Here is a 21,097-nt window from a genome sequence, read left to right as displayed (position 1 = left end):
CATTTCACCAGGGCCACTGTTGTTGGCTGAGGCCATCCACATTTCAAGAAGCACAAGGGACAGTGCTTCCTGTGAGGCCATCTTCACCACACCAGGGCCTCTGCTGCTCGTTGATGCGATCCACATTACACCTGGGCCTGTGGTGCTGACCGATATCATGCACATTTCACCAGGGTGTGTGGTGCTGACCAATACCATCCATATTTCACAAGCGACAGAGTTGTTAGATGAGTCCATCCACATTACACCAGGGCCTGTGCTACTGGCTGAGGACATTCACATTACACCAGGGCCTGTGGTGCTGGCCAATACCATCCACATTACACCAGAGCCAGTGTTGTTGGATGAGGCCATTCACGTTACACAAGGGCCTGTGGTGCTAGCCAATACCATCCACATTACACATTACGCTGAGGCCATACACTTTACATTAGGGACAGTGCTTCCTGTAAGGCCATCATCAGCACACCAGGGCCTGTGGTGCTGGATGATGCCATCAACATTACACCAGGGCCTGTGCTACTCGTTGATGCCATCCACATTACACTAGGGCCTTTGGTGCTGGCCAATACCATCCACATTTCAACAGGGCCAGTGTTGTTGGCTGAGGCCATCCACATTACACCACTGCCAGTGCTTCCTGTAATGCCATCATCACCAAACCAGGGCCTGTGGTGCTTGCTAAGGCCATCCACATTACACCAGGGCCAGTGCTACTCGTTGATACCAACCACATTTCACCAGGGCTTGTTTTGCTGGCTGAGGCGATCCACAGTACACAAGGGCCTGTGCCACTGGCTGGGGACATTCACATTACAACATGGCCTGTTGTGCTGGCCAATACCATCCACACTTCACCAGGGCCACTGTTGTTGGCTGAGGCCCTACTCTTTACATCACGGACAGTGCTTCCTGTGAGGCCATCTTCACCACACCAGGACCTTTACTTTTGGCTGAGGCCATCCACATTACACCAGGGCCTTTGGTGCTGGCCAATACCATCCACATTTCACCAGAACCTTTGGTGCTGTCCTAAACCATCCACATTTCACCAGGGCTTGTGTTGCTGGCTGATGTCACCCACAACACAGAAGGGCCTGTGATACTGGCTGATGCCATCCACATTACACCAGGGCCAGTGGTGTTGGCTGAGGCCATCCACATTTCACCAGGGATTGTGTTGCTGTCTTGGCGAGTGAGGTGAGCCGTGTGGAGGAAATGAAGGAAGATCCAAATGCAGGCAGTCGTGAAGGTGTAAAGGTGGTTTATTGAACATGAAAGTAAATACAAACGGCAAATGGAGCTAGAACTAAACTATACAGGGATCAACTAAACATTTAACCTTGGATTGTGTTGCCGGCTGATGCGTTCCACAAAACACAAGGGCCTTTACTACTGGCTGAGGATATTCACATTCCACCAGGGCCTGTGGTGCAGGCCAATACCATCCACATTTCACCAGGGCCATTGTTGTTGGCTGAGGCCATACACATTACACAAGGGACAGTGCTTCCTGTGAGGCCATCTTCACCACACCAGGGCCTGTGGTGCTCGTTGATGCCATCCACATTACACCTGGGCCTGTGGTGCTGACCGATATCATGCACATTTCACCAGGGTGTGTGGTGCTGACATATACCATCCATATTTCACCAGCGAAAGAGTTGTTAGATGAGGCCATCCAGATTACACCAGGGCCTGTGCTACTGGCTGAGGACATTCACATTACACCAGGGCCTGTGGTTCTGGCCAATACCATCCACAGTACACCAGAGCCAGTGTTGTTGGATTAGGCCATTCACGTTACACAAGGGCCTGTGGTGCTAGCCAATACCATCCACATTACACATTACGCTGAGGCCATACACTTTACATCAGGTACAGTGCTTCCTGTAAGGCCATCATCAGCACACCAGGGCCTGTGGTGCTGGATGATGCCATCCACAGTACACAAGGGCCTGTTCTACTGGCTGGGGACATTCACATTACAACATGGCCTGTTGTGCTGGCCAATACCATCCACACTTCCCCAGGGCCACTGTTGTTGGCTGAGGCCCTACACTTTACATCACGGACAGTGCTTCCTGTGAGGCCATCTTCACCACACCAGGACCTTTACTTTTGGCTGAGGCCATCCACATTACACCAGGGCCTTTGGTGCTGGCCAATACCATCCACATTTCACCAGGCCCTTTGGTGCTGTCCTAAACCATCCACATTTCACCAGGGCTTGTGTTGCTGGCTGATGACATCCACAACACAGAAGGGCCTGTGATACTGGCTGATGCCATCCACATTACACCAGGGCCAGTGGTGTTGGCTGAGGCCATCCACATTACACAACGTCCTTTGGTGCTGGCCAATACCATCTACATTACACCAGGGCCAGTGTTGTTGGATGAGGCCATCTGCATTACACCAGCGACAGTGCTTCCTGTCAGGCCATCATCACCACACCAGGGCATGTGGTGCTGGATGATGCCATCAACATTACACGAGGGCCCGTGCTACTCGTTGATGCCATCCAGATTTCACCAGGGCCAGTGTTGTTGGCTCAGGCCATCCACCTTACACCAATGCCAGTGCTTCCTGTGATGCCATCATTACCAAACCAGGGCCTGTGGTGCTGGCTGAGGCCATCCACATTACACCAGGGCCTGTGCTACTCGTTGATACCAACGACATTTCACCAGGGCTTGTGTTGCTGGCTGAGCGATCCACAATACAGAAGGGCCTGTGCTTCAGGCTGAGGACATTCACATTACACCAGGGCCTGTGGTGCTGGCCAATATGGTCTGGTGTCCTGGTGCAGCCACAACAACCTGGTGCTGAATGCCCAGAAGACAGTGGAGATTATTGTGGACTTCAGGAAGCACACAGCCCCACTCCCCCCCATCATCCTGACTGACACCCCCATCACCTCTGTGGACTCATTCCGCTTCCTGGGTACCACCATCACCCAGGACCTGAAGTGGGAGCCCACCATCACCTCCGTCATCAAGAAAGCCCAGCAGAGGATGTACTTCCTGAGGCAGCTGAAGAAATTCAACCTGCCAACACGGACGATGACGCAGTTCTACACTGCAATCATCGAGTCCATCCTCACCTCCTCCATCACCGTGTGGTACGCTGGAGCCACTATCAGGGTCAAACAGAGACTGCAGCGTGTTGTGCGCTCTGCTGAGAAGGTGATTGGCTGCAGACTCCCATCTCTGCAGGACCTGTACACCTCCAGGACATTGCGGCGTGCAGCTCGGATCTCAGCTGACCCTTCTCACCATGGACACAGTCTGTTTGACCTGCTCCCCTCAGGCAGGAGGCTCCGGTCCATTCGCACCAGAACCTCTCGCCATAAGAACAGTTTCTTCCCCTCTGCTGTTGGACACATGAACAATAACCATATGACTGTTCCCGCCACTAACACATGACCCTACGCTGTGTCACTGCATCATTCCATGTTTGGCACTGATCACCACCTGCACTCATGTATATATCTTTCTACGTAGCACTCTTAATTCTTATTCTCATGTATATATCTCATGTATATCTCATGCATATATCTTTCTACATAGCACTTTTAATTCTTATTCTTACTTTTATTTTTTTCATGTCTATTTAAGCGCAACTTATGACACTATGTTTGCACTGAAGCACCGCAGCAATTTCCTGATGTTGTAAACCTGCTCAACATTTGGCAATAAACCCCTTTCTGATTCTGATTCTGATATAGTCCACATTTCACCAAGGCCACTGAGGCCATACACATTACACAAGGGACAGTGCTTCCTGTCCCTGTAATGTGTATGGCTGTGTATGGCTGAGGCCATACACATTACACAAGGGACAGTGCTTCCTGTGAGGCCATCTTCACCACACAAGGGCCTGTGCTTTTGGCTGAGGCAGACTACATTTCACCAGGGCCTGGCTGCTGTCTGAAGCCATCCACATTACACCATGGCCTGTGCTTCCTGTGAGGCCATCTTCACCACACCAGGGCCTGTACTGTTGGATGAGGCCATCCTCATTACACCAGGTACAGTTCTTCCTGTGTGGCAATCATCACCAAACCAGGGCCTGTGGTGCTGGATGAGGCCATCCACATTTCACTAGGGATTGTGTTGCTGTCTTGGCGAGTGAGGTGAGCCGTGTGGAGGAAATGAAGGAGGATCCAAATGCAGGCAGTCGTGAAGGTGTAAATGTGGTTTATTGAACATGAAAGTAAATACAAACGGCAAATGGAGCTAGAACTAAACTATACAGGAATCAACTAAACATTTCACCAGGGATTGTGTTGCCGGCTGATGCGTTCCACAAAACACAAGGGCCTTTACTACTGGCTGAGGATATTCACATTACACCAGGGCCTGTGGTGCAGGCCAATACCATCCACATTTCACCAGGGCCATTGTTGTTGGCTGAGGCCATACACATTACACAAGGGACAGTGCTTCCTGTAAGGCCATCATCACCACACCAGGGCCTGTGGTGCTCGATGATGCCATCAACATTACACCAGGGCCTGTGCTACTCGTTGATGCCATCCACATTACACCAGGGCCTTTGGTGCTGGCCAATACCATCCATATTTCACCAGGGCCACTGTTGTTGGCTTAGGCCATACACTTTACACCAGGGACACTGCTTCCTGTGAGGCGATCTTCACCACACCAGGGACTGTACTGTTGGATGAGGCCATCCACATTACACCAGGGCCTGTGCTACTCGATGATACCATCCACATTTCACCAGGGCCAGTGTTGCTGGCTGATGCGTTCCACAAAACACAAGGGCCTTTACTACTGGCTGAGGATATTCACATTACACCAGGGCCTGTGGTGCTTGCCAATATAATCCACATTTCACCAGGGCCACTGTTTTTGGCAAAGGCCATACACATTACACAAGGGACAGTGCTTCCTGTGAGGCCATCTTCACCACACCAGGGCCTCTGCTGCTCGTTGATGCCATCCAGATTACACCTGGGCCTGTGGTGCTGACCGATATCATGCACATTTCACCAGGGTGTGTGGTGCTGACCAATCCCATCCATATTTCACCAGCGACAGAGTTGTTAGATGAGGCCATCCACATTACAACAGGGCCTGTGCTACTGGCTGAGGACATTTACATTTCACCAGGGCCTGTGGTCATGTCTGAGGCCAACTACATTTCATCACGGCCTGTGGTCATGGCTGAGGACATTCACATTACACCAGGGCCTTTGGTGCTAGCCTAAACCATCCACATTACACTAGGGCCAATGTTGTTGGCTGAGGCCATCCAAATTACACAGTGCTTCCTGTGAGGCCATCATCACCACACCAGGGCCTGTGGTGCTGGCTGATACCATCCACATTACACAAGGGCCTGTGCTGCTAGCCGTCCATATTAACCAAGGGCCTGTGTTGCTGCTTGATGCCATTCACAATACTCAAGGGCCTGTTCTACTGGCTGATGCCATCTACATTACAGCAGGGCCTGTTCTACTGGCTGATGCCATCTACATTACAGCAGGGCCTGTGGTGCTGGGCAATACCATCGACATTTTACCAAGGGCCTTTGCTTCCTGTGAGGCCATCTTTACCCCACCAGGGCCTTTGATGCTCGTTGATGCCATCCACATTAGGGCCTGTGATGCTGGCCGATATCATGCACATTACACCAGGGACAGTGGTGTAAGCTAAGGCCATCCACATTACACCACGGTGTGTGTTGCTAACCATACCATCCATATTTCACAAGGGCCAGTGTTGTTAGATTATGCCATCCACATTACACCAGGTCCTGTGCTGCTGGCTGAGGCCATCCACATTGCACCGGGGCCATGGGGTTGGATGAGGACATTAACATTACACCAGGGACTGTGTTACTGCAGATAAAAACTAATTACAGGCTGTTATTTGTGTATCGGTTCTTGCATTGACGGAGTGAGCGATGTATGCTGGGTAATGGCACAGCTAGCGATTGGGTGAATTTATTGCACCGGTTTTATAAACTGTTCTACAATCCTTTTGATATTTGGAAATCTGTCGATCATTCTGCTACAGCTGTAAGATATCTTCTCCAACTCCTCTGAATACATGCAGTCATTTTACCGTCTGCTTTGGCTAATCACGCTCTTACGTATTAAATTAAATTAAATGCCTAATAAAAAAGCTGTTCTTTTTTATTAGGCAAAAACATTTTCGGCAAAAAAACATTATGCAAAAACATTTTCGGCAAAAAAACATTATGCAAAAACATTTTCGGTGCTGTTAAGGAATTCACAGCGACTCACTTGTTTATTTTTGAGAAAGTTTATTTTTTTATCATATCAGATGAGCGGCAGTGACGTCAACGTACTCGATCGTACCACAGGTAAGTGCGAATCTGAATCTGTAGATTTTTTAAAATTATTTTTCTTATTTAAAACCAAAAAGAAAACCCCGAAACAGTGAGCTCACAAAGCTGCTTTTAGCAGTTCCATGGGTTAAGATTAGCAATTTCGTGGAACAGCGAATGACTTAACATTTAATAGCATATATGTTACCACACCACATGTGCTGTAAGTTAGCTAAATTCATTTCTGTTAGCCAATCAAGTTAAGCTTATCATATATCATCATCCAGGGTACAGTGATAGAGAAGTGTGTGCTGACGTTTGCTGTTGTTGCCACTTTGTAAAGTTTGAGGGTTCTAATAAGGGTCAGTGTTGCCAGATTGGGTTGATGCTGAAATTGAAGATAGACGTTATCTATCAATCTAGCTCTCTCTTTATGGCTCTCTCTCTCATTCTGGCTCTCTCTCTCTCTCTCTCTCTCTCTCTCTCTCGATTTTAAACTTAATAACAGCATTACATAATCATTAAATAGCAGACCGATCATCTATGCTGCAAATGAAATACAAATGGACACTAAACAGGGTTTATCTAAATCGTTACAATAGGGTTTAATGTATATATTTATTTATAAGGTGCTTCTGAATTCTGAATACTTTTTTTTTTCTAAACAGGTTCTTCATCAATCAGCCTATTATTGATTGATTCCTTCCTACATCTGCTTTTTGAAAAACTCCTAAAGGCACTTTTAAGAGCCACGTCAGTCTGTTTGTATCTGTTCTTACTGCTGTCCTTATTGGTCTGTCTCTCTGTTTCTATCCGCATTTCTGTCTCTTTAACTCTTCAGCTTTTTTCTTGTTGTCAGTGTGCTGGTTAACCTATAATTTGCCTTTTGTCTGTCTGCTGCCTTTTCTGTCTGTAATTATTCTTTGTTTCAACATGACACGCCCCAAATTCAGGCCCTGTACATTTTGCCAGACTCCCAATCAGGCAAGCAGAAGAACCTGCTATGTCTGCTTCGGAAGTCTGTCCAGCAAAAAGAAGCTAAAAGAAAAAGTAGAATCATTGGATAGCCAGTGGGCAGAAGTTGTCTTGAAAAACAGAAATGTTTGCCGGATAATTGATTCTGCCCGTATTGCAGTAAGTAAAAATTTTTTTGTTTCATATATTATCATTAAGTTGTTATAAGATGTTGCTGGCACATTAACACAGCTCATCATATGTGCTTTTGAGAACATGCAACAATATTTTATCTACATTTTGCTAAAGACAAACAATTACTTTAACTGTAATACATCAGTGGTGGCTGTATGTATTCATATCAGTATGAATGTGTAAATGGCCTGTATTTGTATAGCGCTTTACTTAGTCCCTAAGGAACCCAAAGCACTTTACACTACATTCAGTCATCCACTCATTCACACACTGGTGATGGCAGCTACATTGTAGCCACAGCCACCCTGGGGCGCACTGACAGAGGCGAGGCTGCCAGACACTGGCGCCACCGGGCCCTCTGACCACCACCAGTAGGCAACGGGTGAAGTGTCTTGCCCAAGGACACAACGACCGAGACTGTCCAAGCCGGGGCTCGAACCGGCAACCTTCCGATTACAAAACGAACTGCCAACTCTTGAGCCACGATCGCTGTGTGTGAATGCTTAAATGGAAACTTCTAAGAAGCTGGTGTGAATATGGGTTAATATTGCATGTTGTATAAAGCACTTTTAGTGCTCCACGAGAAAACGCTATATAAGAGTCATTTCGTTTACCATTTAACAACAGGCTGTGTTTGACTAATTTGTGCCAACTATTTTTTTTATTAATTTCAGGTGCAGAAACTTGAGTCTATAGGCTACAAGCCCATTTTATTCATTGGTAAAAAAGACAAGAATTCACATAAGTGGGTAGCAGATGTTATTACCCATTTGGACCCCACTTCTACTACAAGAAATTTCCTGGAGAAGATGCAGAGGGCTTATGAATTTATACTGTCTAAGGGTAAGAGTGAAGTCTGTTGCATACTTTCAGTCCAGTTAATTAATGCTAATTTATATAGCAACTTTTCACAACAAGTCGTCTCAACTTGCTTTCACAATCAGAATACTTCATTAATCTTTAAGCAAATTGTGTAAGCATATTTTAAGGTCATTAAATAACCATTGAAGGATATGTTATCAAAGGCTTCGTTCACACTGCAGGTCTTAATGCTCAATTCAGAATTTTTGTCTGCTCGTTCACACTACAAATAAAATGTGACAGCAAACGCGCTCTAGTGTGAACGCCCAAAGCGGCCGCATGCGCAAAAGAAGACGTCACACACATTGCGCTCTGTTTAGACCCAGACCAAACAGTATTTTTTGACTGATGGCCCTTATTATAAAGACTTGTTTGAGACTTTATGTTTCCCAATTTTGCTTTAAGTTATTTTGTTATTTACATATGGCCTAATAATGATCCTTATTGCTGTTTTAGAGAGGAGCGGTGCTTCAAAGGGTAGTTTCAGACTTCTGTCAGAATCTGCAAATAAAATGTTCACGTTTCTCCAACGTTGTCTTCCCAACAGTTTAGCTGGATGGCCAGGAAGCGTTCATGATGTCTTCTGTGGTGCTTCTCTGGCGCTGATAATTGGCGTCTGTCTTGTGTCAGTGACGTGGAAGATCGATTTAATGTGACAGGACCGTTCAAACAGCAGTCGCTTTCTAAAATATCAGCTATGTATCGGATTCAGTAACACATACGAACGTGACCCAAATTGGATTTGAAAATATCGGATTTGTGCCGTTCACACTGTCAGACCATGATCGGATATGGGTCGCAGAGGGTCAAAAAAATCGGATTTGCTGCGCTTTCGCCTGCAGTGTGAACATAGCCAAAGTGTAGTTCCTGCTAAATATAAGGCCTTTTTTGAAAAATATTTTTATGAAAGTAAATATGTTTTATAGGAACCTCCACACCAGTGCACCCCAATACCCCCACAGAACAGCAGCTTGTGCAGTCCAAGAATGCCACCAAGGAGCATTGTGCCGACAAACAGACCCACATCAAAGAACACACAGAGATCCCCAGTGAAGAACAGGCAGAGACCCTGATCAACAAGCAAGCAGAGAGCCTCGCCAAGGAGCAGCCTGAGATGACCACCCAGGAACATCAATCTTCTAGGCTCCTCGAGGAGCACCCAAAGAGCCTGTCAGACGAGCAGACAGAGACTGTTTTTGTTCTCAATCTTGTTCCTTTATCTCCTTCTTCTGTTCCATGCTCCCAGTCTTTCCAAAAAAAGAAGAGAGACAGAAGCACCTCACAAACAACCTCTCCCACCTCTCCACCACCTTTTAAACCCGCAGACCAGCCATCTCTGCAGTCTCTTCATCCACCTGCTAGCCACGCGATCTCCCAGTCCTTAAGTGAGGGTGGCCAACATGAAAATAAGAAGAGAAAGAGTAAGTATTGCTTTGCATGTTATGTCTTGAGATTTTTAAGTTTCTTACCCAAAAATGATACATATGTTGTCCTAGAGAACTAACAAACCATTGCAAAGTATTATTCACTAGTTATTTAGCTGCATTTTGGTGTACACTATAAAAAGACTATAATTAAATATGGTCAATCCCTTACTTTAGTTAAGAGGACTTTGTAATTCAACTTGATTGGATTGAGAAAACTAAAACGCACTTTGAGAGAACATTTTAGTTTCTCTCAACAAATAGTGTATGCATTTATATAAACAAGGTCTGGTGGCACTCAATTGCAAAATGAAGGGTGAATTTTTTTGTTAATTTGTTGGTCCTAAGTGAAACTAAGTTTTTACACAGAATTGATTCACAATTTATGGTATGTACTTTAAAAAAAAAACTCAACTGAGGTGGGTTCACTTTTTGACCCCAGAGGACAAATGGAGTATGGCAATCAGGAGGATATTACAGATTTTCACTTGTTGAGTGAAAACTCATATTTGATTTCTTGTGTATACAGAGTCTTATGTTTTTTTTAAATGTAATTTTTCATTTCTTAGGCTGTCGAAGATGTAGTAGGCAGAAGGTGTTCCAGTTTGAAGAAGTCACTGAGAGCAGGATAAATGAGGTAATACTTAAAATGTTTTAATTTGCTTTTCAGTAGACTTTTTACAGTAAGCCTATCTCAAGTTGTTTTCATCCATGCACTACAGCCATGAACTGTGCTACATGGGTAAATTCAAATGTACTTTTGAGATTAGTGAAGGGAAATGATTAATGGAATTACATTAAAAGATTGTATTGTATTTCATGTGTTTGTTCTTAAACAATTCTGCAAAATTAATCACAGACATTGAATACTGCTACATCTTGCTACAAAAACCTACATGGCTAACATAGAAATGACTGTATATGAGGAAGGATCATATTTTTTTCTGTGTAAGCCTATATCCTCAGTTGTTCTTGTTGAATCAGGATCATAGAAAGCACAATTTATAGATCCTGATATATGCTGACCAGCCCTGTCTCACTATAAATAGTAGATAATCATGTGTAGTTTGAAGTGTTTAAATGGACACAATTCAAACAATTCATAATGGGATGATATTGATTATGTCAGTGTATGATGTATCAAGTACGTCAAACTTTCCGAAGAAAAGAACATAGCCAGAGTCAAAAACAGATAGACGCAGTTAACTAAACCTGTGATCAAAATAATTTTTTGTGAATGCCACAATTGGATACATGCTTTTCAAAATCCTATTATTATTTTTTTTATAAACAGAAATGCCTTACATACACATACCTACACATCTATCAAAGTGTGTTTACATGGGTCTGTGTGTGTCTCAGGTGTGCACACTGGATTACACACAAGCTTTATGAAGACACCTATCCATTAACCATGTTATTTAACGATTGCCTCTCTGATTCCTTCTGTCTAGGGGAACACAGAAGTAAAAGTGCGTTGGTTGCCTTGCTCTGTTTGGTAAGAAGCTCTTGATATTTCATTCTCTGAGAATGTTCTGTTTCCATCTATTACCTTTTTGGAGCACAAATGAAAATGGAAAACCAGGTGTTTTGTCACGTCTTACTTCTCGCTTTTTTTCTTATCCTATCTCAATTATTTAATCAATTAAGGATTATTGCAAAGTTTTTTGCCATCTTTGTCGAATCATAAAATAACAAATTTAATAAGAAATATATTTGAAACTGTTCAGAAAACACACGTAGTGTCTCACTTAGATGCAAAAGTACTGAGAATAATTCCAGCTGGACTGTGCTGGGGCCATAAGAGCACTCACATTAATTGTAAGAAATATATAAAAGCTATCAGGATTTTGACAAAGTGGAGAGAATTTGTCCATGTCTTACACAGATTTATGTGTGCCAAAGGATAAATCGCCTAAGCAGTGGAGGGAGTATTCAGATTCTGAACTTTCCAAAGAAGTACTAATATCACACTGTGAAAGCTTTCAGTTGTTTTGCATACTGTATTTCTAGCATTACAATTGTGTGACAGCAATGAATCTCTACAAATTAAAGAGTAAACAACAGCCTTTATAATAATCCAAAAGAAACTAATTATCACATTTGAACAATTTTTATTTTCACTTCACAGAAAGGATATTATGAACTGTTCAACTGAAAAACAATAACTAAGTCTTTCATATGTGTCGAGTGTAACTGTACAGTAGTGTTTTGTTTGTAATCCATCTAAATTACAAATAGTGTAGCAGAAGTTGAAAATATCCATAAAAATGACAATTTGCATTTTGGTACAGTACTTAAGGAAATGTCTTTATCATGTTCCACCTCTGGTGTTAAACATAAAAAGCACGAAGTAATCCCCAACACGATATTAATGTTTTTGGTGTTGTTTCTTTCAATAATTATATTTTCCAGTGGGAAAATCTGGGATGACACGTGGGAGCCAGCCAGTGAATTTCAACACCACTTTGCCATGCCAGATGTGCCACCTCCTTCAGCCACTGAGGAAGTCTTTTTATGATGTTGTGATGTTTGTTTTTCCATGTTACAAACAAGTAAGATATAATGTCTGAAAACTGAAGTTGTGTACTGTCTACAAGGAACACTTTCAGAAATATGTGGAACCAAAGGTCCATACATCCAGATGTCACATTGATCTTCTCTGTTCACAGACTGGATATGTTCATTTTCAGCAGTTTGATTGTTTAGAAATGTTAGACAAATATTTATACTTGTTAAAATGCATTGTGTTACGTAAAAAAAGACTTTATATTATGTTGTTAACTACAATAGTAGTTCTGTGTTCTTAACTTGAATGTTTTTGTACAGCATTTATATTTGCTACATTCTTTAAAAAGTGAGTGTAGGCTGTTATAATTGTTACAGTGAATATGACCCACAGCTAGCAACTCAATCCATAAAACCCATCAGTCTGTTTCCCTTTGTTTCTCATATGAAGTTGTTATTGTAAACAGGTGTTCTGTTTAGTTTAAAGTATGAAGGCTGGTGAAATTGTACTGAGTACTGTCAATGAAAAGTAAAATAAAAAATCAAAGCTCTATTGAGATATGAGAACTTGTAGTACTGTTTGATGTTGAGACTGAAAGTTTCCATTACTAGTAGTATCAACTTTCATAATTTTCTTAGATGCTCAACATTGACTTGGCCTTGATCCACCTACACTGTTATATAACTTCATTCTCTATGCAAATATTATTTTTTCTGCTTTGCACATATAATGTATACATAGAACACAGAAAATGTCAAATTGCACTACCAGTAATCATTTCAAGTGTGATGTCCCCACAAATAATAAGCATGTTAGATTATGTACACATATTTTCAAATTAAAATCAACATTGAATGTGGCTTTGTCCCATTACCACTGACAACATTCTTTTGAGTATTTTAACTACATTGATTATTAGAGGTTTAAGTCAACCCTCTGAGCTCTAACAGCACTTAACCCTGTATATTGGGACTATGTCGTTTTTGGCTTTAGAATATTACTAACAAATATTGGCCGTCATAGGAGAAAGAGAATTAAGCTGTTTCTGTAGAGCGATACGACCTGAACTACTATTTAGGGTTAGGGGCCAGTACAATAGCAAAACTGCTTAAAGAGATTGGAGCCAGAGGACAGGTGCTGCTGCAGGTTATAAGAAAATTAGCTAACACTGCTGAGTGGGCCAATCACTGGCTGTGGTTAAAGAGGGCTGAGATCACTTGGGCAGTCAGCTATCCGCAACACACATGCCCAGAATTGATCAAACTGTGGTGGAGCTACCTAAGCAGGGGGCATCAAAAGGGTAGAAAACATAACACTATAATTTGTACTGTGATAGACCTGAAGCCTTGTTGACTGATACAGCTGTTTCAGGGCTCCTGGGGCTGTGCAGTTAACCTCATGGTAGTGAAACATAAGGCAGGAATGAAAAAACGTTTTGCTTCTACCCTCAGCTCTTTTTCCTGTTTGTGGGAGGCAGTGGAGATGTAGAGGGTACAGCCCGATCTGGGCGCGGAGGTATGGGATGCCAGATCACATGCCCCAGTTCCGGCTCTCCTCTCTCCTATGTTATCTCTTTTCTCTTTCACCTTTTCTATCTCTTTAAGAAGTGAGGCTCTTTAAGCACTAAAGACCTAAATAGTACTTATCGTTTTGCAGTGAAGTGATAGAAGAAAATAAATTGTAGAAAACTAAATAGGAAAAAGTAGAAGAGAAATAGCAATTTCACATCAACCAGTGACACACCCCGGGGCCTGATCAACCCTGGCAGGGCCTCCATTTATGAGGGTGTCTACTGGTAAGGGCCAAAACACCCAATGAATCCAAGGCCCACTACTGATGATGTGTCACAATATTTTTATATTATAATCTGGATTTGGTCTTTAATCCCTAAACCTAACCAAGAACTTTAAAAGAAACTAAAAAATGGCAAATATCTTTTGATAAAAGACCAAAAGACACTGTGAAGTTGATGCACACAACGATTTGTCCTCCTGATGAAGTTTCAGGACTGCCTTTCTCCATAGTGGCCATCCATCTATTCCTTTTGTGGAATAAATGTATGTGCTGTATGTGTCACAAATACCTAAATTTGATCTGGTGTGGGCTATAGTATTGAAAGGGTTGCATAATAAGAAATTGTTTTTGTTTGTGAAATAGATTTCTACGTTCTTTTTCACAAATTACTTACATGATTGGCAGTCATTGATAGGTTTGTAGCTTGAACCCATCCGCTGGAACGTTGAAGACAATATAATTACACTGCAAAGCAAGACACAAGTAGGCAAAGTTCTTCATGTTACTCGTGCACGGGAGAGACCGGACAGAGTGCCGTTCCTTCACTTGACCCCAGTTGCTCTCGTCCGTTCTCCCGTACCACTGCCCTTTTATTGAGGTTACATGAATATGCATAGGTTCATTAACATATGACGTCACACATGTGTGTGTGTGTGTGTGTGTGTGTGTGTGTGTGTGTGTGTGTGTGTGTGTGGACTGCTGATCAAAATGTGTGTGGACTGCTGATCAAAGGGTCAAACATCCTTGGTCAGGAAGAGGGTAGCCTCCCCCTCACCCTAGATGGTTCATCCTAGATAACACAGTAAGGAAGTCCAGCAGTTCATTTATACACAAAAGCACTTAGACTAGAACAGACGTAGCTACGTTAATCCTACCATAAAACAATTAAGCAAGGTACGAACTTTCCCATGCTCCCAGGATGTAGGTGTGCATTCTAGTGTGGAATGCACACCAAGCCTCTGTAGCCTGTTAAAGATCACACAACCTATCACTACACAATTGATTATACACCTCTAAGCATCTATGGTTAAATATTTCTAAGCATAAATGACAATCAACAATACAAACTCTAACAGTCATTTTCAGTTTTTACATATCAAGTCTACAGTCATAACTATATTAAACAGAAATGTGTTTTATGTCTTTGTCATGGAAATATAAATGTTGCTAAATTTTAACTGTGGTGACAAAATGATCCATTGAAACTGCATGAAAACATCAAACTGACAGTTATTTTTCAACTTTATTTGATTGTGGTCATTGGTAATATAAAAACAAATAAACTACAGTGATACAGACAACTTAATGAAATTTGGTGGGGGTAAAATGACAATGATGTTGGTCCACCCTAAGACACTGTAGGCTTAGTAACCACTGGATCAATTAATACTCTAAATTAAAAAAAAAATATGGTTGAGCACATCGCTGTACAACTGGAACTAAACAAAAAAAGTTATATATCCAAAAGTTAATTTGTGGATCAGGGTTGTTGTGACAGAATCAGCTGAACTGCCTACTGTACTGTAGTATGATTATTTTAAAAATAAGCACAAGTACTAGTAATGCACTCAAACATTATTGATACTGTTGATATGAATGATACATACCATGAAAATATCCTTAACATGTACATCAAAATACTCAAGAATGAAAACTCTCACCTGTGACAAGCATACTTGAAATTTGCTTACAAAGTTCTATCAATCACATTTCAATATGTCTTGTAAATTCTGTGAGCCAAAAATATATTACAGTAACTTAACATGACAAAAATGTAAAAAGTACAAAATCTCCCTCTGATACATAACAGTGTACTATTATGTATTACCAAAATGCATGTTTAAAAACAGTGTAACAGGGTAGTTTTTAGCTCTACGAATGACATTAAATAAAAATGTGCCAGCTGTCTTTGTAAAAAACTATATGCATTGATGTGATGAAGTCTTGGGAATGCACTGTCAATGACTGGTCTATGGCCAACTTGAAAAAATTGGGGCCCCCAGCATTAAACCTGCAAGGTAGCAAGTTGATATAACTTTGAGGACAAACTGATATATTACAGATATTTATTACCGACTTTAATCAGAATATTCAGAGTCACTGTAAAAGTCATCGTCGGAAGTATGATCAAGGTTAATGTTCTTTGCTCCTGACAAAACTTGCATGTAACACTGTCTTGCGTGCAGCTTGTTTTGTTTCACATTCTGTCGTTTTCTGAGGATGATGCTCTGTAGACCTCTCAAACCCTCCTCACTTAGGCCACAATGCGAACCTTAAAAATAGAACATATAATTTAGTCTGCTTTAATGCCTTAAGAAACAGTCAGTGTTTTGTATGCATTACTTAAATACATACTTTTAAATATCTCACTGGAAAACAGGCCGGACAGCTCTTTCAGGATATCATCATATTTTGAAAGAGATTTCCAGTGATGGTCCATCTCTGTAACAAGAATCTTCTTTTCCTCCTCAAGTCTTCTTATTGCCATGATGATATCGAATGCCCTTCTCTTTGTTGTAAGGCTGACAGAGTCTGAAATGCATTTATAACAAAGTTATAAATCAATTCACAAAGAACGTCTGAAGTCATAAATGATTTTAGGTCAACACCTGAAGCTTAGGGTTTCATTATATGTCAGATATGCTGAAAGTAGACAACATATATGTACAACTACCGCTGTGTGCCCGCTGCCACGGCCAGCTTGTGTCACCAGACAGAATTTCTTCCAAGCACAGAGTTTCTTTGTCTGGAAACATTCTGTTGTATTTTTCCACAGCAGAAGTCAAGATTCCTTTCTCTTCTCTGATCTTGCGACGAATCTTGGCACGGGCTTTATTTCCATCGGTGTCTTTGTACAGACGCTGGGATCGTCTCTTTATGCTCGCTACGAGCACTTCGATTCTGCTCACCAAGGGATCAATATCACTTGTGCTTGTTGTTGCTGCTTAGAAGAAATAACACAGCTACACTTACATAAAGTCATTGTACAATTGCATCACATTTTTGAATCAGTTTTTGCTCACCTTCTGCCCAATCCTTTACATCACTGACCCATTCATCCAGTTGACTGTCAGTCACTGCTAATTGGACTTTTAAGGACTCCAGGTTCTGAAGCTGGGTTAGAAGAGCTTTTGTGGCCTACATTGTCAATTTGAGATTAAAAAACAAACAAACAAACAAAAAACACTAAACACATGTTTACTCCAAATAATAAGAACACAGAGGAGTAATCATCTAAAAATAAAGTAACAATATCATTACCTTCTGATATCGATGGGTCAGAGAGGTGGCCAACTGGTCTAGCTTTTGTTGATTCCAGCGCATGGCCATAAGAGTTAGCATGTCACTCCGTCCTGCAAACACAGAAAACGTAGTGTTACCACTTTCATCATAATTACACACTTAAAATCTAACTAGTGCAGGATTTGCCTTCTCACCTGCTTTGGACATATGTTTTGTGGTAACTGCAATCCTTGACAAAAAGGCATTACATTGCTCTACCTCCTCCCCTAGAGTCAAACCAGCCCCATCTTGATATGCTCCACTCCATTTCACCTGAAAAAAAAAACACACACACACACACACACACAGATGCACATACACACACACAGATAAAATACAAATTACACAAAATGTTGATGTGCAATTGTTCAGATAAAGTCATTAAAGTCAGAATTTCATACCTCACATTTGAAATCGTGGGCTTTAGCATGAAAGACTGAAAGAAATGGCTTCATGCTAAGAAGGTGCTGGAGCTCTGGACAGCTTTTTGTTACTCTTTCAAGATATGGCCAATACTTGCAGGTAACATCCATACAAAAAAAAGTGATATGTCTATTGGCCAGCTTTTGTTGCAGGTACAAGGGATAAGCAAAAATTTCACCCCTGTACATATTTAGAGCACGGAGCAGCACTCCATGCCTACACACTGCAAGCTCCAGTCCCTCCTCATCCACCTTGCTGCTGGATCTTTGGGAGGTCTCTCTGGCTGCTGACCACTCCCCTCCACAAACACCTCGTCCGGAGACCTAAAATGCATTAAATAGCTGGTGACAATGTCTTTTCACAATCTCTTCAACAGAGTGTTAAAGGTTAACATAATTATGTCTATGTAATTAGAGCGTTCAATCTTACATGTCTGGATGTGCTGTGTATGTAGTCCACAAATCTTCCCACATCTTCATCCTTTGCTATGAAGGCGTCTTCAAAGATGCCCAGTTCCTCAGATCTGAACAAAATAGCAATACAGTATACTTTATGGTGTCATACAAAGTAAGTCCAAAGTTAATTGGTGCACCTTATAGTCACATTGTCTGAAACAAACGTTGGTATTACACATATTTTGCTGTACCTCAAATCAAATCAAATCACTTTTATTGTCACATCACATGTGCAGGCACACTGGCACAGCACATGCGAGTGAAATTCTTGTGTGCGAGCCCCACAAGCAACAGAGATGTGCAAACACAACAACACAAACGAGCAAAATACAAGAATGGCCAACCTGAAACTAATAAATATATGTACAATATATAATAGTGTATGCATTTCTGGATGTGTATACTAAATATTTTCCTACGTGTGTGTGTGTGTGTGTGGTGTGTATGCACATTTTTACAAATTAAATAGTTAAAAAAAAAATTACAAAAAAAAATTAATAATAATAATAATAATAATAATAATAATAATAATAATAATAATAATAATAAAATATATAAAATATACAGAGTTGAATATGTGCAAAACAAGTGGCATTTATATACAGTGTGGAGTGCATAATGTTGAAGTTCCAGTAGTGAAGCTGAGGTGTCTATGACGTGTTCAGCAGTCTGATGGCCTGATGGAAAAAGCTGTCTCTCAGTCTGCTGGTACGGGACCGGATGCTGCAGAACCTCCTTCCTGATGGAAGCAGTCTGAACAGTTTATGGCTGGGGTGACTGGAGTCCTTGATGATCCTCCCCGCTTTCCTCAGGCACCGCTTCCTGTAGATGTCTTGGAGGGAGGGAAGCTCACCTCCAATTATCCGTTCAGAGCACCGCACTACTCGCTGGAGAGCTTTGCGGTTGTAGGCGGTGCTGTTGCCATACCAGGTGGTGATGCATCCAGTGAGGATGCTCTCAATGGCACAGTGATAGAAGGTCCTGAGGATGCGGGGGCTCATGCCGAATCTTTTCAGTCTCCTGAGAAAGAAGAGGCGCTGCTGCGCCTTCTTCACTGTTTTGTTTGTGTGTACTGACCACGTAAGATCCTCAGCCAGATGTACTCCAAGGAACCGGAAGCTGCTCACTCTCTCCACAGCAGCGCCGTTGATGGTGATGGGGGTGTGTACTTCTCTGCACCTCCGGAAGTCCACTATCAACTCCTTTGTCTTTGCGACGTTGAGGGTGAGATGGTTGTCTTGACACCAGTGGGTCAGGGCGCTGACCTCCTCCCTGTAAGCCGTCTCATCACCGTTGGTGATAAGACCCACCACTGTAGTGTCGTCCGCAAACTTCACAATGATGTTGGAGCTGTTAGTGGCTGTGCAGTCGTAGGTGTAGAGTGAGTACAGGAGAGGGCTCAGTACACACCCCTGTGGAGCACCAGTGTTCAGTGTGATGGGGGATGAGGTGATGCTGCCCAGTCTGACCACCTGGCGTCTGTCAGACAGGAAGCTAAGGATCCAGCTGCAGAGGGAGCTGCTCAGTCCTAGATCCTGCAGTTTCCTGTCCAGCTTCGAGGGAACGATGGTATTGAATGCTGAGCTGTAATCTACAAACAGCATCCTCACATACGTGTCTCTCTTCTCCAGGTGTGACAGGGCAGTGTGTAGTGTCAGGGCTATGGCATCATCAGTGGACCTGTTGTGGCGGTATGCAAACTGTAGAGGGTCCAGTGAGTCGGGTAGTGCAGAGCAGATGAAGTCCCTGACCAGCTTCTCGAAGCATTTGCTTACCTGGCTGCATTCTTGAAACGGTAATGCTTGCGGTTTCCATCCACTGAAATTGCAAGCATGTCTGGGGCACATGCATGACATGTGAAGGGATCCTCCTTTAAAATCTTGTCTAATTCATATCTCACGGCTTCCCACTCAAAGAAACTTTTCTTAAAGCCATCTGCAGAGATCTTTCCCGTCTGGTTTAAAATGAAAGACATAAACAGAAAACAACTACGCTACAAGTGACTTTTAAATCCTGAATAACACAGAAGAACCATACTGTAAAGGATGCATAAACTAAAATGCTCACACGGCCAAAGTGGAGAGTTCGTTGATCAAGCATTTTTAAAAATGCTTTGCAGGAGAGTCCGGGTGATGCCATCTTCATTTCTTCAAATGTGAAGAAGACATCTGTTGCGTACAAAGTAGAAAAGTGAAGGGTAGCGGGCCAGTAATCACTTAGATTTAGGTCATCTACTCCAGCAGTCCAAGAAGCTTCACATGTCTCACACCTCAGCTCTGGCATGCTGAGATTGTAACGTCCTAGAAAAGTGAAAAACTCATGACTCCAGAGTAAAAGTTTATTATCTTTGGGTTAGGTCTTCTTTTTGTCTCAGAATATACTGCAACAATGCTTGTGAGGGTTTAGTTTTAGGTGAATTATTTACAGATGGTTGTCAGTCAGGACAAAATGAAGTTCTTCTTACCATTCATTGTGACCACAGCAACAACCTTTCCTGGTCTGACCCTCAAACACTCTGGTGGACAGCCGCAGATTGTGACTGGGCTCTCCACAGGTACAAGTCGTGCTAAAGAAGTCAACATGTATGCGTAACATATGATTTAAATAAGTTTATTAACTATGAAGTAAAACGTTGAAATGTGACTAAGATATGGTAGGACCAACTGAGCCTTACTTGAAACAATAAAAAAAACCAACTTAACAGCTCAAAGCTAACAGTGTAGTTGAGAGCTGAGGAAGCATCAACTTTTTTAAAAAATGAGATAGAGAGAGAGAGCGTAAGGGAAATGTATAAACAGTAAACATAATAAGTTTAGTCACAGAACTTACCATCATGGCAAAGGGTCTTATTTACAATGTAAGTTGTTGGAGGCAATGGC

The 21,097-nt window shown here is 42.3% G+C and overlaps 2 protein-coding genes across 3 annotated transcripts; one reads left to right on the top strand and one right to left on the bottom strand.

Annotated features, from left to right (window-relative positions):
- Positions 1 to 6,473: 6,473 nt before the first annotated feature.
- On the top strand, positions 6,474 to 12,805 carry LOC146719147 (uncharacterized). The gene is made up of 6 exons (XM_085460843.1): positions 6,474 to 7,455; positions 8,145 to 8,313; positions 9,258 to 9,752; positions 10,325 to 10,392; positions 11,210 to 11,253; positions 12,171 to 12,805. Exons 1-6 carry the CDS (start codon positions 7,255 to 7,257, stop codon positions 12,274 to 12,276), a joined length of 1,083 nt encoding a protein of 360 aa, XP_085316969.1. The 5' UTR covers positions 6,474 to 7,254; the 3' UTR covers positions 12,277 to 12,805.
- Positions 12,806 to 16,136: 3,331 nt separating this feature from the next.
- LOC146719146 (uncharacterized) lies at positions 16,137 to 18,283 on the bottom strand. Of its 2 annotated transcripts, XM_085460834.1 has the most exons (8): positions 18,193 to 18,283; positions 17,742 to 18,086; positions 17,496 to 17,613; positions 17,320 to 17,411; positions 17,082 to 17,196; positions 16,733 to 17,002; positions 16,414 to 16,590; positions 16,137 to 16,330 (listed from the first exon to the last, which is right to left on the bottom strand). In XM_085460834.1, the coding sequence occupies exons 2-8, from the start codon at positions 17,949 to 17,951 to the stop codon at positions 16,137 to 16,139; spliced, it is 1,176 nt and encodes a 391-aa protein (XP_085316960.1). In that variant the 5' UTR covers positions 17,952 to 18,086; positions 18,193 to 18,283. The 2 variants fall into 2 exon arrangements, with proteins under 2 accessions (XP_085316960.1, XP_085316957.1); XM_085460831.1 differs by lacking the exon at positions 18,193 to 18,283 and having other exon boundaries at positions 16,733 to 16,999; positions 17,742 to 18,013.
- Positions 18,284 to 21,097: the final 2,814 nt, after the last annotated feature.

This window comes from Copadichromis virginalis, linkage group LG1 (genome assembly GCF_057382275.1).
Source record: "Copadichromis virginalis isolate Kocher_CV1m ecotype Utaka linkage group LG1, C_Virginalis_male_GT1.1, whole genome shotgun sequence".
Taxonomy (NCBI): domain Eukaryota; kingdom Metazoa; phylum Chordata; class Actinopteri; order Cichliformes; family Cichlidae; genus Copadichromis; species Copadichromis virginalis.
Note: the sequence above shows the minus strand (reverse complement) of the source record. Positions and strands in the feature narration are given on the sequence as shown.

Excerpts from the sequence above, each read along its gene's own strand:
- LOC146719147 (XM_085460843.1), top strand. The coding sequence starts at position 7,255 with ATGACACGCCCCAAATTCAGGCCCTGTACATTTTGCCAGACTCCCAAT. Across the intron at positions 7,456-8,144 it reads TTGATTCTGCCCGTATTGCA|GTGCAGAAACTTGAGTCTAT; the intron begins GTAAGTAAAAAT and ends TATTAATTTCAG. Across the intron at positions 10,393-11,209 it reads CTGAGAGCAGGATAAATGAG|GGGAACACAGAAGTAAAAGT; the intron begins GTAATACTTAAA and ends CCTTCTGTCTAG.
- LOC146719146 (XM_085460834.1), bottom strand. The coding sequence starts at position 17,951 with ATGTACAGGGGTGAAATTTTTGCTTATCCCTTGTACCTGCAACAAAAG. Across the intron at positions 17,412-17,495 it reads AAAACATATGTCCAAAGCAG|GACGGAGTGACATGCTAACT; the intron begins GTGAGAAGGCAA and ends CTGTGTTTGCAG. Across the intron at positions 17,003-17,081 it reads TGTAAAGGATTGGGCAGAAG|CAGCAACAACAAGCACAAGT; the intron begins GTGAGCAAAAAC and ends ATTTCTTCTAAG.